The sequence below is a fragment of the Mauremys mutica genome, chromosome 7 (genome assembly GCF_020497125.1).
Source record: "Mauremys mutica isolate MM-2020 ecotype Southern chromosome 7, ASM2049712v1, whole genome shotgun sequence".
Lineage (NCBI taxonomy): Eukaryota > Metazoa > Chordata > Testudines > Geoemydidae > Mauremys > Mauremys mutica.
In genome coordinates, this window is record NC_059078.1 from 96,069,836 (window position 1) to 96,087,108 (window position 17,273).

General features: G+C 37.4%; 1 protein-coding gene across 2 annotated transcripts in view; it reads left to right on the top strand.

The window, feature by feature from the left end:
* KIF20B (kinesin family member 20B) overlaps nucleotides 1-17,273 on the top strand; it is an 89,221-nt gene that overhangs the window by 31,727 nt on the left and 40,221 nt on the right. For both annotated transcript variants that reach the window (XM_045024982.1, XM_045024984.1), the window contains exons 16-20: nucleotides 339-564; nucleotides 5,705-5,766; nucleotides 7,586-7,705; nucleotides 10,398-10,563; nucleotides 14,098-15,316. In XM_045024982.1, coding sequence (XP_044880917.1) covers nucleotides 339-564; nucleotides 5,705-5,766; nucleotides 7,586-7,705; nucleotides 10,398-10,563; nucleotides 14,098-15,316 — 1,793 coding nt within the window. The remainder of the gene's footprint in view (nucleotides 1-338; nucleotides 565-5,704; nucleotides 5,767-7,585; nucleotides 7,706-10,397; nucleotides 10,564-14,097; nucleotides 15,317-17,273) is intronic.

Consider the following 17,273-nt stretch of genomic DNA (forward strand, 5'->3'; position numbering starts at 1 on the left):
TTACTTGGATTTATATCAGTATAACAGAGGAAAATTTTACACTTGCTTTTAAGTTCTGTGTAAAAAAAAAAAAAAAAAAAAAAAAAAAAAGAGGAAGGCAGATATTATCCCCATAGTGCAAGATGGTATCAGTCAGGATTAAAATCTGGGAATTCCTAGGTTTTATCCTTTCCTTTCATGGATGAATTCATGAAGTTGTTCAACTGTTCATAGGAAGGGTGGCTATACTAAGATTTGCCCAAAGAGAACCTAGGGTTCTATTATAGCTATTACAAGCTGATTTAGCAATTTTAGGCCATTGCTAAATAACCATAAAACACTTTTCACTTCCTTTCTAGGAAGGAGGCAATAATGTAGCTCCTGAGAACTGTATTGATCTCGAGGGCATTATTAATTTTCTGCAAGATGATGTCACTGATATTAAGAAGCAGGCAGAAGAAGCTCACAGGTATATTGTATCCCTAGAAGACCCACAGGAAGCTATTGCTTGGCTTGAACAAAAACTGGGAAAAGTTACTGTTGAGCTAACTAAAACCAAAGAAGAGCTGACACAGAGAACTAAAGGTGAGTGGAATAAAATAAGAGTGATTCTGAACTAATGCAAACTTGGAAGATGTGTTAAATTCTAATGAATTAAGTGGACTGGATATCTTAACCTGCTTAAGTTTAATATTTACACTTTAATACAAATTAGTTACCATCTGTTCATATTGTGATCTTTGTAGTTGATCAAATTGGATATTACCTTTATTTTTATTACATTATTTTAAGCTCAACCAAACCACTGTTTTGTTAAAACTAATCTTATTTAAAAATTATAGAACTATTCAGTTATTACTTAATTTGAAAAGATGCAGCCTTATTCAAGTTAAAATGTCTTCTAACTGTAGGATGAATTTAATATTAACTTTTATTGATTTCACATTTTTAAGAGCATGCACAGCATACATCCCAAAAACTTATAAAATACAGTAATTTCAGTTACCTTTCAATGAGGAGTGATATCTCACAAGAGAACTAGTGCCCTGCACTATAACTATAGTAGAATTCTCAGAGTATGAATCCAGTTTAGGAAACTTTTTTATTCCAGAAAATCTAGTGGTTTTAGTTTTATCATGTTTAGGTTTTTTTCAACTTGTCATTGAAGGTAATTATTTGACAAAAATCCCCTCAAATAGATTGTGGTCTTGTCGTGTCAATTTTTTTTCATTCAGGCTAAAAAGTAAACACCCCTCTTCTTCCCTCCTCCCCTTCTCCCCCCCCCCCCCCCAAAAAAAAAAGCTTGAGTACATGCCTGCCGTTGGGAAACAGAACTGTCTAAAGTTCTAGAGGAAAAACAGTAATGGGTGGAGTGACTGGCTAATGGGTAGAATCAACTCACTGAATGCTGAAGACGGAGTTTATAAACTGTTAGGGGAATCGATTTGCTAAATTCTAGAAACTTCTGGAATGTATGTAGGGCATATATTTATAAATCTAGTTAGCTTATCTTCTCAGTTCTTAGTGTGAATTCACTACTTTCTCATTCTAACTAGTAAATATGAAAGCTGTTGATTATATGCTGGAAACCAATGATTAATATTTAATGATCACTAGATACCCGTGTGTGAACTAATTCAGCATGTCTAAAGTTGAATGTGATTGGAAACACGTGATTATGTAAGCACAAACAGTGCAAATAGAATTATTCAAAATAAAACATTGAAACAAATAGTTGTTAGCCAACAGGATACAAATCCTCTGAACAAAGTACAGAGAAAGAGTTTACTTTGGATTAAAGATCAATATGCCCTTTACTGAAACTTGGTAGAGATTTTCTCATTGCCACAATTTGTCATTGAAATGTTGATGTAGTGTTTGATTTTTCCGTCCCAGTTCTGAGCTTTTCACCAGCATTCAACATAGCTCTGTTGAGAAGCAGTATCTGATTCTCTTTGCTCCCAAAATGGCAAGAGCAATCAAGAATTGCCACAAAGTTGGGAAGTAAAGTTGTAATTTGTTTTGTTTTTTGTTTGTTTATGCTATCACCTGCAGTGTGGCACATCATGAGAAATTTAGAGCTTTTCACCCCAAATATGCCAAAGCAGACATATTTGAGCTTGCAGGTCTATTGCTGACTGCTGCAAAGGGAAGCAATAAATGAAAATTTTAAAGGAAGAACGAAAATGAGGAATATAATTACTCCTGGGGGAATTCTGTGCCAAAAAAAATAAAAATTCTGCGCATGATATTTAAAAATTCTGCATTTTTTTTATTTGTCGAAATAACACCACATAATCACACCAGTTTCAATTATTTTTGGTCATTTATTTCAAAATACCTGTCAGCAAGTATGTCTGTAACAATACAGACGACAAAAAAGATTCAGGAAATATTGTTTGACAAATAAATTCCTTACTAGGCATATTGATACAGAACTCATGAGTAATAATTCATTTAAGCTATAATACAGAACCGTATTTCCCACACCCCTCAGAAGCAGTGCAAAGTCTTGGGGGAGTCAGGGTTAATGGAGGAGCTGAGAGAGGGAAGTAAATTGCTGAGAAGGAGTCTGGGTGCGAACTTGATGGGTTGGTGGATATGGGTGGGAAAAGTATGGAACAGGTTTTTTGGGGGGAGGGGCAGGGAGGGATTTTCAGGGAATGTCTCCATGCAGACCCTACCTGACCCCTAGCCTCTCCCATCCAGTCATGCACACCTGCCCCTGTCCCCGTGTGTCCTTGCACCCCCTGTTGACATGTCCCTTCACCCCCACTCACACCCCTCCCTGTCCCTATGTGGCTCTGTATCCCGTCCCCATGTGTCTCTGTGCCCTCACCCAGCCACTCTCCTATCCCTATGTAGCTCTGTACCTTCCTCCCTCCCCCCTGTGGCCCTGTGTCTCCACTCCCATTTCAGCAGAAGGTTTTTTTTTCTGCACAAAAATTAAAAGTATGAATGGCTCACTAATTATGCATGTGCAGTAGCACAGAATTCTCCCAGGAGTATAATAATGGCTACAAGCATAACACAAAAAGAACTAAGTAGACCACACCTTATTAATTCTGTTTCTGAAAAGAAAACCATAGAATATTGTGTCCAAGTTGCTGAAGATGCTATCCATGATACAGAGAAAGTACTTAGTACTTTGCCACTTGCTCAGACAGCTAACATGAAAAATCAGAGCAGGTGCAATCATCCTAAACTGATGACTGATGACAGTTCAGCACCATATCTAAAACTTGCTAAAGTAACACTTAACACAGTCCTCAAGCATCTTGTGGAACTTCAGTTTTTTACTTTTATGCAACAGTCAGTTTCTTGGTTGGTTTACATATGGACCCCCAGTCCAGCTGATGTAGTGGGGCTTCACTAAGCCTGCTTGCTCCACTAGTCTGGGCTCCCTCTCCCTGTTTTGCTGAATCAGGCTCTTCGGCCTCTAGCAGCGCACACACAGGTAGGGATGCACCAGCTGTAGAATTGCACAGAGTTTTTGAGCAGCTCTCTAATGGGAAGATTTAGCTAGGAAATCACCCAGCACTCAAGTGCAGCTCCCCTGTAGAAAGTACGCCCAAAAAAATATTGTCTTGTGCTGTAGAGAAATCTGTACAACATAAGCTCATAAATTTGCCCCCTCCCTCAATGTGAAAGAATATATGCACAACTTCTTGCACCCCCCCCATTATAAATTTCACAAACTGGGTTTTATAACAAACAAAACCAAGTTTATTAACGATAAAAGGTAGATTTTAAGTGATAGCAAACAGAACAAAGCAGATTACTGAGCAAATAAAACAAAACACGCAAACTAGGCTTAATACACTCAAGAAACAGATTACAAAATGTAATTTCTCACCCTAAATGTTTTTGGCAAGTTGCAGAGTTTTTGTAGCTTAAAGTTCCAGTTACTTCTCTTTACAGACTAGACTCCTGTCTTAGTCTGGACTCAGCCCTTGCCTTTCCCTCAGCTCAGTTTTTTGTTTCTTCAAGTACTACCAACTGTCTGTCTTCTTGGGCAGGAAAGCAATGGAGAAGAGTCCTGTTTGCCTTACTCTTCAGCCTTCAATAGAATTTACATAAGGCGGGAAGCCTTTGTTTCCAGTGGAAAAGTACCAGCAGTGTTCAAGGTGGTACTTTTTACCAGGTGACATTATTACCTGACCATGCAGTGTCAAAGCAACCATGAAACCAGGTTTATTTGCAGTGTCCACAGGAAGGAACTCCTGGAAGATGGGGAATGCACATCTTTGAAGACTCATTGTCTTTTTCCTAATGGCCTATTAAGGCTGTTTGCTTACTGTCTGGTGGGCATCTCCAAATACAACCACGGTTGTAATTGTTATATAGTTAATATTCCTAATTCCAGATACAGAAATGATTCATGCATACAAATAGGAGAATCTCATCTAGTAAATCATAACCTTTCCAATGATACCTTACATGAGCCGTCTTCCATAAAATGTATCTTAATTATGCCATATTCATACAATACACATGTCTATAAAGAATATGGAGTGTCACGTCAGAGTTTATGTATGACTCACCTTCCCACTAACACTCAGCGCTTTCAGGAGGCCTTTCTACATTTACATGCAACTACTGTAAATTCTGAATCTTGCAGTGAGCACCAAGAGGACTCTGATCAACATAGAATAGCATTTTTTCCAATAGGCTCGCTCAGCAGAGACACTAAACGTTAAAGACTACACTTTAAACTCCATAAAGAAATGGAACCACACTAAAGAGGGAGGAGATTGGAAAAGTTTTATAAAAACCTCTCTGTTTAGTCAACCTAAATAATCAAGACAGAAAAGCTGAACTGTGATGAAGAGGGTGAAAAGATGTTGGTTTTAATATTGAGGTGGTTCTTTCTCTTACAAAATTTTTAAAATTGTGGATTCAGATATCTGCCCTAAAATCTCTGCTTGTGAAGGAGCTTGTTCTCCTCTTGGTTGCATCAAAATAGAGGAAATCTGTGGAAATTTATAACTTTTTTTTTTTAAAAGGACAGTGTGTGTGCGGGGGGAGGGGGGGGAACCTCCATTCCTGTCTAGCTTGCACCAGCATTAATCATGTATTTTCAGCACACTTGGAATTATTGAAACTTTCCTAACAGGTTAGAGGCTGGAAAAACAAATAAGCAAGTGAATCAGTATCTCAGGATACACACAAATGAGTAGTGGGCTTATCTAAGCTGACTCCAGACTCTATTATTGTGTCCTATTTCCGGAACTGAAAGCTGTGTGTGTGTGTGTGTGTGTGAGAGAGAGAGAGACAGACATACATCTGGATTTCATTCACTTACCCACTTGTGGGTTTGGTGGTCTTTTTCATGGCGGAGGGGTAGCTTTCCTATATTGGGGAGTGGGGAAAAAAAAAATCACAATCCTCATTAATGTATTAAGGTCTCTAATATTAAAGTTATTGCTTTGAACAGGACTCGGTGAGCAGGCTTACAGGAAGAAGCCACCCTTTTGCTTAAAGTGCAATTATTGGATCGTTTTGGTTGAAATACATGCATTTATTTTTCCAAACTATTTAAATTATTTATTTGAAAATCAAAAAATATTTTAGACTGCTAAATCAAACTGGGGGGAATAGTCTGTGTATCTCAAATATTGGCAAATGACTAAGACCTTATTATAGAAAGACTTTTCCAACTTACTGAATGAATTACTAGTTTGCAATCTTTGTAATGCAAACCAGTTTCTCTATTTGATTACAGAGCTTGAAATGCAAGTGATTAAATTAAGTGAATCTGCTCAACAACTTGAAGAAGCTACTGAGGTAACTCTTTTTATTTCTCAAAAAAAAAAATCACTGAAACTAACATCTGCTTTAATTATTCATACAAAATTACAATAGCTTAATGTCTGATTTCATAGTGTGCTTAACTGAATAGACCTAGCACTACTATGGTTTGTTTCTCATTGCATGTTTGAGTGCGAAAGATTTGGAGTCATGTTACAATTAAGGCTATCAAGCAATTAAAAATAATTGCACAGTTAGACGATAATAGAATACTACTTATATAAATATTTTTGGATGTTTTCTACATTTTCAAATATATTGATTTCAATTACAACACAGAATACAAAGTGTACAGTGCTCACTTTATATGTATTTTTGATTACAAGTATTCGCACTGTAAAAAACCAAAAGAAATAGTATTTTTCAATTCACCTAATACAGGTACTGTAGTGCAATCTCTTTATCATGAAAGTTGAGCTTACAAATGTAGAATTATGTAAAAAAAAAACTGCATTAAAATTTTAGAGCCTACAGAGCCACTCAGTCCTACTATTTGTTCAGCCAATTGCTGAGACAAACAAATTTGTTTACATTTTCAGGAGATAATGTGGCCCGCTTCTTGTTTATAATGTCACCTGAAAATGAGAACGGGTGTTCTCATGGCACTGTTGTAGCTAGCGTCACAAAATATTTGTGTTTCAGATGTGCTAAAGATTCATATGTCCCTTCAGTCTTCAACCACCATTCCCGGGGACACGCGTCCATGCTGATGACTGGTTCTGCTCAATAACAATCCAAAGCAGTGCGAATTGACGCATGTTCATTTTCATTATCTGAGTCAGATGCCGCCAGCAGAATGTTGATTTTCTTTTTGGTGGTTCAGGTTCTGTAGTTTCCGCATTGGAGTGTTGCTCTTTTAAGACTTCTGAAAGCATGCTCCACACCTCGTCCCTCTCAGATTTTTGGGAGGCAGTTCAGATTCTTAAACCTTGGGTCGAGTGCTATAGCTATCTTTAGAAATCGCACGTTGGTACCTTCTTTGCATTTTGTCACATCTACAGTGAAAGTGTTCTTAAACTGAACAACATGTGCTGGGTCTTCATTCGAGACGGCTATAACATGAAATATATGGCAGAAGGCGGGAAAAACAGAGCTGAAGACCTACAATTCTCCTCCAAGGAGTTGTCACAAATTTAATTAATGCATTATATTTTTAACGAGCATCAGGAAGCATGTCCTTTTGGAATGGTGGCTGAAACATGAAGGGGCATATGAATGTTTAGCGTATCTGACACACACATACCTTGCAATACCAGCTACAAAAGTGCTATGCAAATGCTTGTTCTCACTTTCTGGCGACATTGTAAATAAGAGGGCAGCATTATCTCCTGTAAATTTAAACAAACTTGTTTGTCTTAGCAATTGGCTGAAGAAGAAATAGGGCTGAGTGAACTTGTAGGCTCTGAGGTTTTACATTGTTTAGTTTTTGAGTGCAGTTATGTAACAAATCTACATTTGTAAGTTGCACTTTCACGACAAAGATTGCACTGTGGTACTTGTTTGAGGTGAATTGAAAAATACAAATATTTGCACTGTAAAATAGTAATAAAAATAATATATACTTTGATTTCAGTTACAACGCAGAATACAATATATATGAAAATGTAGAAAAACATCCAAAATCTTTAATACATTTCAATTGGTATTCTGTTGTTTAACGGTGTGATAAAAACTGCAATTAATCGCAATTAATTTTGAATTAATCGCATGAGTTAACTGTGATTAATTGACAGCCCTAGTTGCAATGGATTCCTGTTATCTAAAACCTAGTAAAAATGTAACTTTTCTCTTCAAGAAAATGACGACACAGAATAAACGAATTCAAGAGCTAATGCACATTGTGGAGCAAAAAGATGATGTTATAAGTAGACTACAGGACTTAATATCCCATTTAGAAACTACAGTAAAAGACTATGTAAGTTTCTGGCTCTTCATTTCTTAAAATGTACAAAACTTAATTTGACTTTTTTTTTTTTAATGCTTGTAATAACTGGTTAAAAGATGGGGAAACGGTGTAGGAATAAATGATTAGCTCTCACAATGGAGAGAGGTAAATAGTGGTATCCCCCAAGGATCTGTAGTGGGACCAGTGCTATTCAACATATTCATAAAAGATCTGGAGAAAGAGGGGAAAACAGTGAGGTGGCAATGTTTGCAGACAATAAAAATTTTTTTACTCAAGATAGTTAACTCTTCGCAGTCTGCTTTCGACTTACAAAGGGTTCTCACAAAACTGGGTGATTGGGCAACAAAATGGCAGATGAAATTCAATGTTGAGAAATGCAAAGTAATGCACATTGGAAAACAATCCTAACTACACACACACAATGATGGGGTCTAAATTAGCTGTTACCACTCAAGAAAGAGATCTTGAGGTCACTGAACGGATGTTCTCAAAGAATTATCCACAATGTGCAGCAGCAGTCAAAAAAGCTGACAATTTTAGGAGCCATTAGGAAAGGGATAGATACAATGGTAAATATCCTAATGCCACTATATAAATCCATAGTATGCCCACACCTTGACTACTGAGTGCAGTTCTGGTTGCCCAATCCTAAAAAAGATGTATTTGAAATAGAAAATGTACAGAAAAAGGTAACAAAAATGGTTAGGAGTATAGAAGAGCTTTCATATGAGGAGAGATTAAAAAGATTGGGACTGTTCAGTTTAGAAAGAGGGGATATGATAGAGGTCTACAAAATCACAAATGGTTTGGAGAAAGTGAGTAGTGAAGTTATTTACCCCTTTGCATATCACTTTCATTGGTTTGTGTGTTAAGCTTTAAAACAAAAGGAAGTACTTCTTTACACAACATACATTCAACTTGTGTAACTTGTTGCCAGGGGATGTTATGAAGACCAAAAGTATAACTGGCTTCAAAAAAGAATTACATAAATTCATGGAGGTTAGGTCCATCAATGGTTATTAGCCAAGATGGCCAAGGGATAGATTTGCGGAATGGCCATTTTATTTGAGAGAATGAATCTACAGTTGAAGATGGAAAGAAGTGATGGGCAGGAAGCTAGAGTTATGACATCAAAGTCAGACTAAATAGGAGACTGGAATGAAGAAGAAATAAAGCCTTGGGAGGAGGAGGAGGAGCAATAGCTTATATAAAGGAGACTTCGGTGAGCAATTCAGAGGAGAAAGCACGTAGCAAGAAATGAGTTGGAGATGGAGAGAAAGCAGCAGCCCCCAATACAGTCACCATCATTCTTTTTGATTACGATGTGGGAGAGAGGGAGCAGTAATAGTCATTGTTGCACTGAGAGCCAAGTTTCAGTGGGGGCATGGAGGTAGAGGAAGCAGGAGAAGAGATCAGAAATGTTTGGAGACAAAGCAGGTATTCCAGAGGTATCCTGATCATCATCCCTCCACCCAGATACCGAATGAGGTTGGTGGTGTGGAATGGGTAGCCAGGACCATTCTTTTCTTCCCTGCCTTTGAAATGGTTGACTGACTTAGTAGCGATGTACAATGGTGGTAAGGACTGAAAGCCTTTGGGATGGCATGGGCCTATAAATACATTGGCGGTAGTGCTTACTGGACTTTGATGCACACACTAAGTGTCAACTAGCCTGAAACAATCTGGAGAAATACCATTTGCATGTTAAAATGATCTTATGTTTGCAGCTATATTATCTACATGCATCCACTCTTTCTACAAGTTCTACACTCTGATTTATTCCATAGAGTACATTAGGGGATGCAAATTAACACTGATTCATCTTATTCCCGCCCTTCAGTTTTTCAGTAGTGCGACCACTTTTGAGGGCTATACCTGTACTCCAAAAATCTTAGGATTACACAAGATATGGCTCCTGTCATCTCCTCATTCTCCAATTAATTTCAACTGTCCATACCATGCTTTCACACCTGACTGATATACAGGTATAGAACTACAAAAAAACCAAACCTTAACTCTCTCTGTCCACCAGTCTTATTTAATGACATGACAGTGTGAAGATGAAGTGCTATAACCACATGTCCTGTCTTATTTAAAAATGCCAACATATCTGCTCTCTGGCCAGCCTGGTCTTAATATTTGGTCAAATTTATAGTACATAGCAGAAATTAAAGCATTTGCCAAACTATCCTTTGGGCTTAATATTTATCATGGGCACTTCTAACCTAATTAGAAAGTATATCGAGTACTGTTGATTGGAGGAAGGGTTAAGACTGTTACTAAGAACTTTCACTTTTAAGAAGATGACAAAGTGTAAAAAATGTTTGTAAAAGTCACCAAATGCTTTTTGAAGGAATTAAGTTTCTGTAGCTTTTGACACATTACTGTTCTCTTGACACATTACTGTTCTCTTGATGGAATACATAATCCCTCCTGATTCATGCGTATTATCTGTATTGGTGCTTTTTCTTTTCTTCCCCTTTGTGCTGTGTTCTGTACTCCAAAGCATTGTTCACCTCTTTATTGCCTTTGCTCAATCTGTAGCTGACTTTTTGTCCAACAAAAATCCTTGTAGAAAAGTTATATGGCTGTTTGTCTCATTTTTTGTTTTCATATTAAATTGAGATTATTTATTGCTTGAAACATGTTGGCTGCTTGTTTTGTATAATGGCAGGTGGTAACTAATTTTATTTAAACATAGGACAACACTGTAACTACCATTAAAAGACAAATGGCAAAGGAGAACAGCGATGGGACAATAGAAGGCACTCAGTCTAGTGAAAGTGTGAAGCATGTGTTGAATGTAGGAAGAAAACGCTGTTTTGAAAGTAAGCCTACCCAAGAGGAAGAGCCACCTACAAAGAAAGGTACCATTTCTACTACAGCCGAACAGGGAGCCTTCCGAAAAAATCTGATTCCAATGCCAGAACAAAAGCAAAAATTCGCAATTCGTAAACTTTATTGTCTGAGGAGAAGAAAGTCAGCAACATTAAATGCTAAATGGAAGTAACTGTTTTTGTTTTCATTGTTTTGTGTGTTGCCTCTAAATTCTTAAAATAAAAAACTGCTTTTTAGATTCTTGCTTCCCCTTTGCTATGTCTGCTAATACATTTGCTAATTCTGATGTAGTCAAGATATTTGTTAGAGTGGACTTTACCTACAACTGGCATGTTTAACTGCGGTTTTTCTGCCAAGCTTGCTGTTAACCTTGTTAAACCTTAGCTTTTTCCTGCCTAAGCTCTTTTGAAAACTGAAGTGTCAATGCGGTCTATGATCTATTCTGTTACATAGTATGTGGGTGCTGTACCCACTTCTGTGCAAGGTGTTTCATTTGGTCAGCGTATAGAAACGTAAAAATCCATATATAGTATGTAAAACTGATAATGATAAAACTCAAATTCATTTTGGGATCTAGTGTTTCTCATAAACATCTCTTTGCTGCTGGACACTGCATTAAGTAGGCATTCAACTCCTGTATGGCATATATCTACATAACTGTTCAGTGTCTGCAGCTTTGAAATCTCCCTGCTCCCCTAGCCTGCTTGGACTCTGACTGTCAAGGATCATGTAGGTGCCTCCCCACAAGCTAAGGGGCCTCAAATAACAGGTGCAGCATCTACACAACCTGAGTGGGGATTGCAGATAGGAATATGTTGACCCAAACAAGAATCAAGGAAAGGAGGCAATGGGGCAGCCTAGAGGCTTTTCCTCTTTCCTTCCCTCAAGTAAGGAGCTAAAGGCTTCCCCAATTAACATGTGGAGATGGATTAGAGCTACCTAGCCTCTGCTATCTGATGGTAAAATGGTAAGCAAAACATGGAGGTGCAGGTAGCCCAGCCCCCACCGGGGGATTGAGAAGTAATAGCTGTTGAAGGGCACTCCCTTCAGAGCCATGTTGAACAAAGGAGGAGTGGTATAGCAAGTTCCATAGATCTAGCACATAGCAGGTGAGCAAGCTGCTAATGCTGCTTTCTCTGACAAGAGAAGGAACTGCTATGCCTGTCAAGACCTTCACACGTTGGTTAGGGCGAACCTTGGCTCTTTGTGGAACCACCTTATGGAGCAATCCATGTAAATGCCAAGAGGGGAGAAGGTGATGGCAAAATTAAGTGAACATTTAAACCCCTTGCTATAGCAAGCTGTATCCGAGAGCTGCTCTAATCTTGGTATCAATGCCTGATGAGTGTTTATAAATACTAATTTTTAGTATTGAACACAAAACCAGATAGAATGCAAAGTGGTACATTAATGCTACTGTTACAGTTGTACAGTCAGGAAATGCAAACTTTTCAAAACACGAAACTTAGTCTTGGGTATTCTCTCTTTAAAGATCACCCAGTCAAATCTTAAAGGTCAGTTGGTTGACTGTCTCAAAAAAGTGTTTGGGGAATTTTTGCTTCCCCTTAAGTACGTAACTCAACAATGGCCAAATGTATCTTCCTCAAACTTCACTTAAAAAATCACCTTTTCACAGAGAACGTAAATTTTAGTAATAAAGACTTAAGGTGAAAAACAAATTTTAGTTTTAACTATCCTGCAGCCTTTGCTATAATAAATGAGAAATTCTTAAGAAAGTCTCTTCATGCAGGTTGGCTGTCTAAGTTGGAAGTCATGTACCCTGTTACAGCAATATAAACAAAGTTCCCCAAATGATCTTAGCTGTCAATTATAAAGCACCTAAAATATTTAGAATTGATTCTAGGGCTTTCTCTAACATACAAAACTGTCACAGTAATACTGTGGGTGTCCGACTATGCCTTTTCTTTTATCCATTCCATTCACAGAACATAAGCCACATACACCTTTCTCTGTTTCAGTAGTATAATTTTATTACATAACTTAATATAGAGAATACATGATATAAAAGTCTGTTTTGTGGGCCCAGTCAAGAAAAGAGGGCTGGGTCTCGATGGGAAACTGGCCATTTCCCTTTCCAGTGTTTCTAATGCTGGTTTTTTATCCACTGCTGGCTTGCAATGTCTGACTCTAAAGCCATGACACTTCTGTTAGTAAAGCTATTGCTTACTTATCGTGTCTCATGCAGGAGTAATTTGTGGTGGGGTGGATTCTAAATTTATGGGGGAAAGGAGGAAATAGACCCCCAGAAGCTTTTAAGGTGGCCGACTAAAGTTATTAAGGCTTCTATAATAAACCAGTTTTGGGTCAATGGAGTATTTGCTATAGATATGCATAATAGTCATCACTTTATCAATGCTGCTTCAGCTTAGCGCATGGAAGTTACTTCCACATGTGTGTCTACACACTGATGCTAGTTCAGAAGTGTCTCCTCAAGGTGTACTGCTGTAAATTTACAAAGTACTCTAATGGTAGTTGTGCAGTCTACCTACAACTTACTGTGTTTGCAAACTGCACTATTTTCTACACAGATTTTATATTCTGTAAACACACACTTTTAAATTAACATTTGCAATAAGCATATGTATTTGACCAGGGGACTACTTCCTAACACTGCATTATATGTGGTTGCACAAGAAAATCTTCCCAATTTTTTTCAGAAGTGATTCTAACTGATGTCAATGGGAGTTGCAGTTGCTTCTTGTTAGAGTTAATCAGCCTTAGTGTAATAAAAACAAAAATATTTTCAAGGTGGAGCTTGGTCTCTGTGTGTACCCTTGAAGTTTTTTGAGGTCTCAAAACTCTCAACATTTTGTCTCCAGGAATATTTCTTTATACGTGTGCAGAAATATGTTTTATTATTTTGGCTTCCTTTCTCTACTTCCATCTGCACACAAATTTGACTTTCCAATATACCTTCTCTACTAACCCTTAAGCTGCCATTGTGTCAAATCAGAAGCCTATTGGGGAAGGCAAACCTTCAGCACATGATGAAAAGGCATTAGGTGCCATTTACTTAAAGATTCAGCAAACAGTTGTTGCTTGTGGCAGAGCTGTGGACCATTTACACAATCCAGCAAACTCCTAGTTTCTCTCTGCATCTGGCAGATGGGCGTATCTGTAGTATGTAAGATTGTTGGACCAGCTAAGGTGGAAAATGGGGGGTGGTTAACTGTCAGGTAGGTTGGTTTTTTTTTGTGCAGTAGACATCACAAAGTTTTACCATCACTGCAGCAGATTGGGAATCTGAACAGAGCCCAAATAGTGTCAAGCCATTCATATTCTGGCTTACTGAAAATCTAGATAATGCACACCCTGTCTGGAAGTCTAAGGCAGATGCTATCTGTAGTACCGTTCAAACAAGTAGCTTCCAGGTTTTGGGGTCACTTTCAAAGGCCAAACTTCGAAGTATTGCATAATTAAGGTTTACTAAACCAGCCAAAATCTCCCACAAAGTTTTGGAAATTATTTCTTGGTATGTATAATTATTAATATCATTTTTGCGTTCAAGAGCAATAAAGTGATACTTATTTTTCTTTTTATAGGGTCCATTAGAAGTGCATGTAAAGGTGATGCAATAGAGCAAAAGAAAATTGAAGAAATGCAACAAAACATTTTAGAAAAAGAGGCAGAAATACTAGCATTACAGGAAAGAAGTGAATCCCTAAACTGTCAATTAGCTATACTTAAAGAAGAACTTACAAATGAAAAAAGGGAAAAAGAAGAGTTCAGTAAACAGATGGCAAACTTGTGCCTGGAGCTATCTTCTTCAAAAGAAAGGGTTTCTGGTTTAAGTGAGGAACTCCAGCAGTGTCAGGCTAGTTATGGGAAAATAGCTTCTGAATTAGACACACAAAAAGCTATAAATAAAGAGCAAGAAGAGAAGATTAAACAACTGACCAAAGAGGTAGAAGCCTCTAGTCAAAATATCATGGTCAAAGTGTCACAAATAAAAGCAATGCAGACAAAGATAGACGAGTTGCATAAACTTGATTTAGAATCTTGTACTATAGATGTTGATCTGGTCAATCTAAAGGATTTTTTGGAAGATTCTCAAAAAGATAAACCAGAGAAAATTCAAATGCATTCCTTAAACACACAGTGCCAAACATCTAATATTGCAGATGTCAGGCGAGAGAGCTCTTTCCATTGCAGTATTGAAGGCATTTGGAAAGAGTGCAAGCAAATTATTAAGGCCTCTTCCCAAAAAAGTAATCAGATCCAAGAACTCCTTCAACAAGTTGAAAATTTACAAAAGAGCATCAGTAAGGCGGAGAGTGAGAACAATCAACTTAAAGTACAATTGGATGACATTACAAATCAGAGTAATTTGTCCATAAAGGAAAAGGAGAACCTTGTTAATCAGTTACAAGAACAATTACAGGAAAAAATGTGTGAGTCTGAAAAACGTGGGGCTGAAGATAGAAGAGCAATGACCCGACTTGAGAAACAAAGTGCCAGCCACAAGGAGAAAATAAAAGAACTTGAATGCCTGTTGGAATCTAATAGGGCTAAAGATGACAATGCAGCCAGGTTAGAACAAATACTTAGGGAAAAAGACTCTATCATTTTAAAGATGGAAAGTGATGTAAAAGACTTGGAAAAGAAATGTATGAATTCAGAAATAAAAATCCAAGATTTAAACGATCAGGAAACAAAACTGAAGGAGGAAGTCATACAATGGAAGAATAACTTGAAAACTATTGAACATTCACTTCAGGAAAAGGAGAGAAAAGAAGAAGAATCAAAAAAAGTTACAGAACGGTAAGTACAGCATTGAATAGACACTTGATATGAAATCTAGTTTGAATGTGCACCCGCTCAGTTCCAAATAACACTCAGGTACTTATCCAGATTAAACTGCCAAGAAGTGGTTTAAATACTAAAATTTCTCTTTGAAAATCATTTGTACACATTACTGGCTATTTTTTCACTTGTTTAATTGTATGTCTTGATGGTGTATAAAACCCAGTAAGTAAATTCCTGCCTGTAGCACCAATACATGGAAGGAAAAATGAGTACAAAGGTAGATACTGCAATTAAACTTGTAATTAGCAGTAAAAGCAATCCATTTTACAAGGCAATACTCGTACCAAGTGTACTAACTTGTTTTCAATAGAGAACTGTTTCTAACTTCTCCACATTTTCTACAATGTACCTACCTTGTGTAGTAAATTTAGGTTTTGGGGGTTGGTTTTTTTGGGGTGGGGGGAGATTGTGTTTTGGGTTGTTTTTTTCCCCCTCTAAAAGTCACAGACAGAATCTCCGCCTGACAAGATATTCTACTGTCTGATCAGGTTTTTTGCATTTTATGACAATGCATCTTTTTGCCCTAATTATAAGTTATTTCTAACTATAAATTATATCTCCACTAGTGAAATGGACATAGATGCTTAATGATTTTTCAGTAAATCATTGTACAATCAAGTAAATATGGTACAATCATGAGTATTTATTTTATTTACTTTATCCCCTGGATTCAAGTGTCTTCTAGAAAAGAGCTTGTGTTTAAGGCACTCTCAGAATGTGAATAAGGGGAGCCTGGTATGTTTAATACCTGCATCAGTTTAATACCGTACAGTGGAGTATACCTAATTATTGTAGACTACACTTGTGTGCAGTCTCTTTCTGTGAACTAAAGTAGTTCCTATATTAAAATGGTCTCTGCTGTTGGAGCTCTGTTAATATTCATCTACCATCTACTTCTTGTTTGGAAACCATAGGCAAGAAAAACTTTTATATAAGCCTATCTGTTAGAAATCCTGATACTAAATAACCTTTTTGGAGTAGAAAGTGCAAATGTTGGAGCAGAAGCTTCATATAAGGCAATTTTTTTTAAAGCAGATAACTCTTGACCTAGGTCCAAAAATATTAAAATGTTGTTAATTGTTTTATGATTACCAAAAATTGCTGTTAACACTTGGATAACTTGGTGATGGATGTAGTATGAAAACTTAAACAGGAAATGAGTGTAGGAGAGTTGAACCAGCCTGAGGCATAATTGTACCCCCTTTACCTGACCCAGGAGGAGGAGAACAAAGGTAAAACAAGATTATGATGATCCTCAGATGACTGAGGCAGTGCTGCTATAAGGAAGGCTTTGGAATGTTTGACCACTGGGAGGCCTTCACAGACAAAGGACAGTTCTTTCCCACCTGAGTAGGGAGGGAAATAGACTTCAGGAATGGAGGTCAGCACAACTGATTAAAAGAGCTTTAAACTAGGAATCTGGGGGAGGTGGTTGGGAGATGCTCATGTAATTTCCACACCTGATTCTAATATTGACCGGAAGGAAAATTAAGAAAGAGAATATAGCAATGGAGAAAAGAACAGCAGTGTGTAGGAGAATGGACATTAAAAGGAAAGAGAGTTCCAATTAAGCTAACAGGTAGGTGATTCTGACAGTAGAATGACTACCTAATCGGATGAGGAATCTGGGTATAGCCAAGCACACACAACCAATTGATGTTTGTACACCAATTCAAGGAGCCTGGGTAACAAAATGGAGGAACTAGAACTACTGGTGCAGGAAGTGAATCCAAATATTATAAAGATAATAGAAACATAGTGAAAGAGTAGTCATGCCAGGAGTACAGGTATTGAAGGGTAGGTGCTATTCAGGAAAGAGAAATGATGGTAAAGGTGGTGGAGTAGCATTGTATATTAATGATGAAGTACACTTAAAAAAAATAGAAGTGATGGAATGCATAAAAGAGTCTGT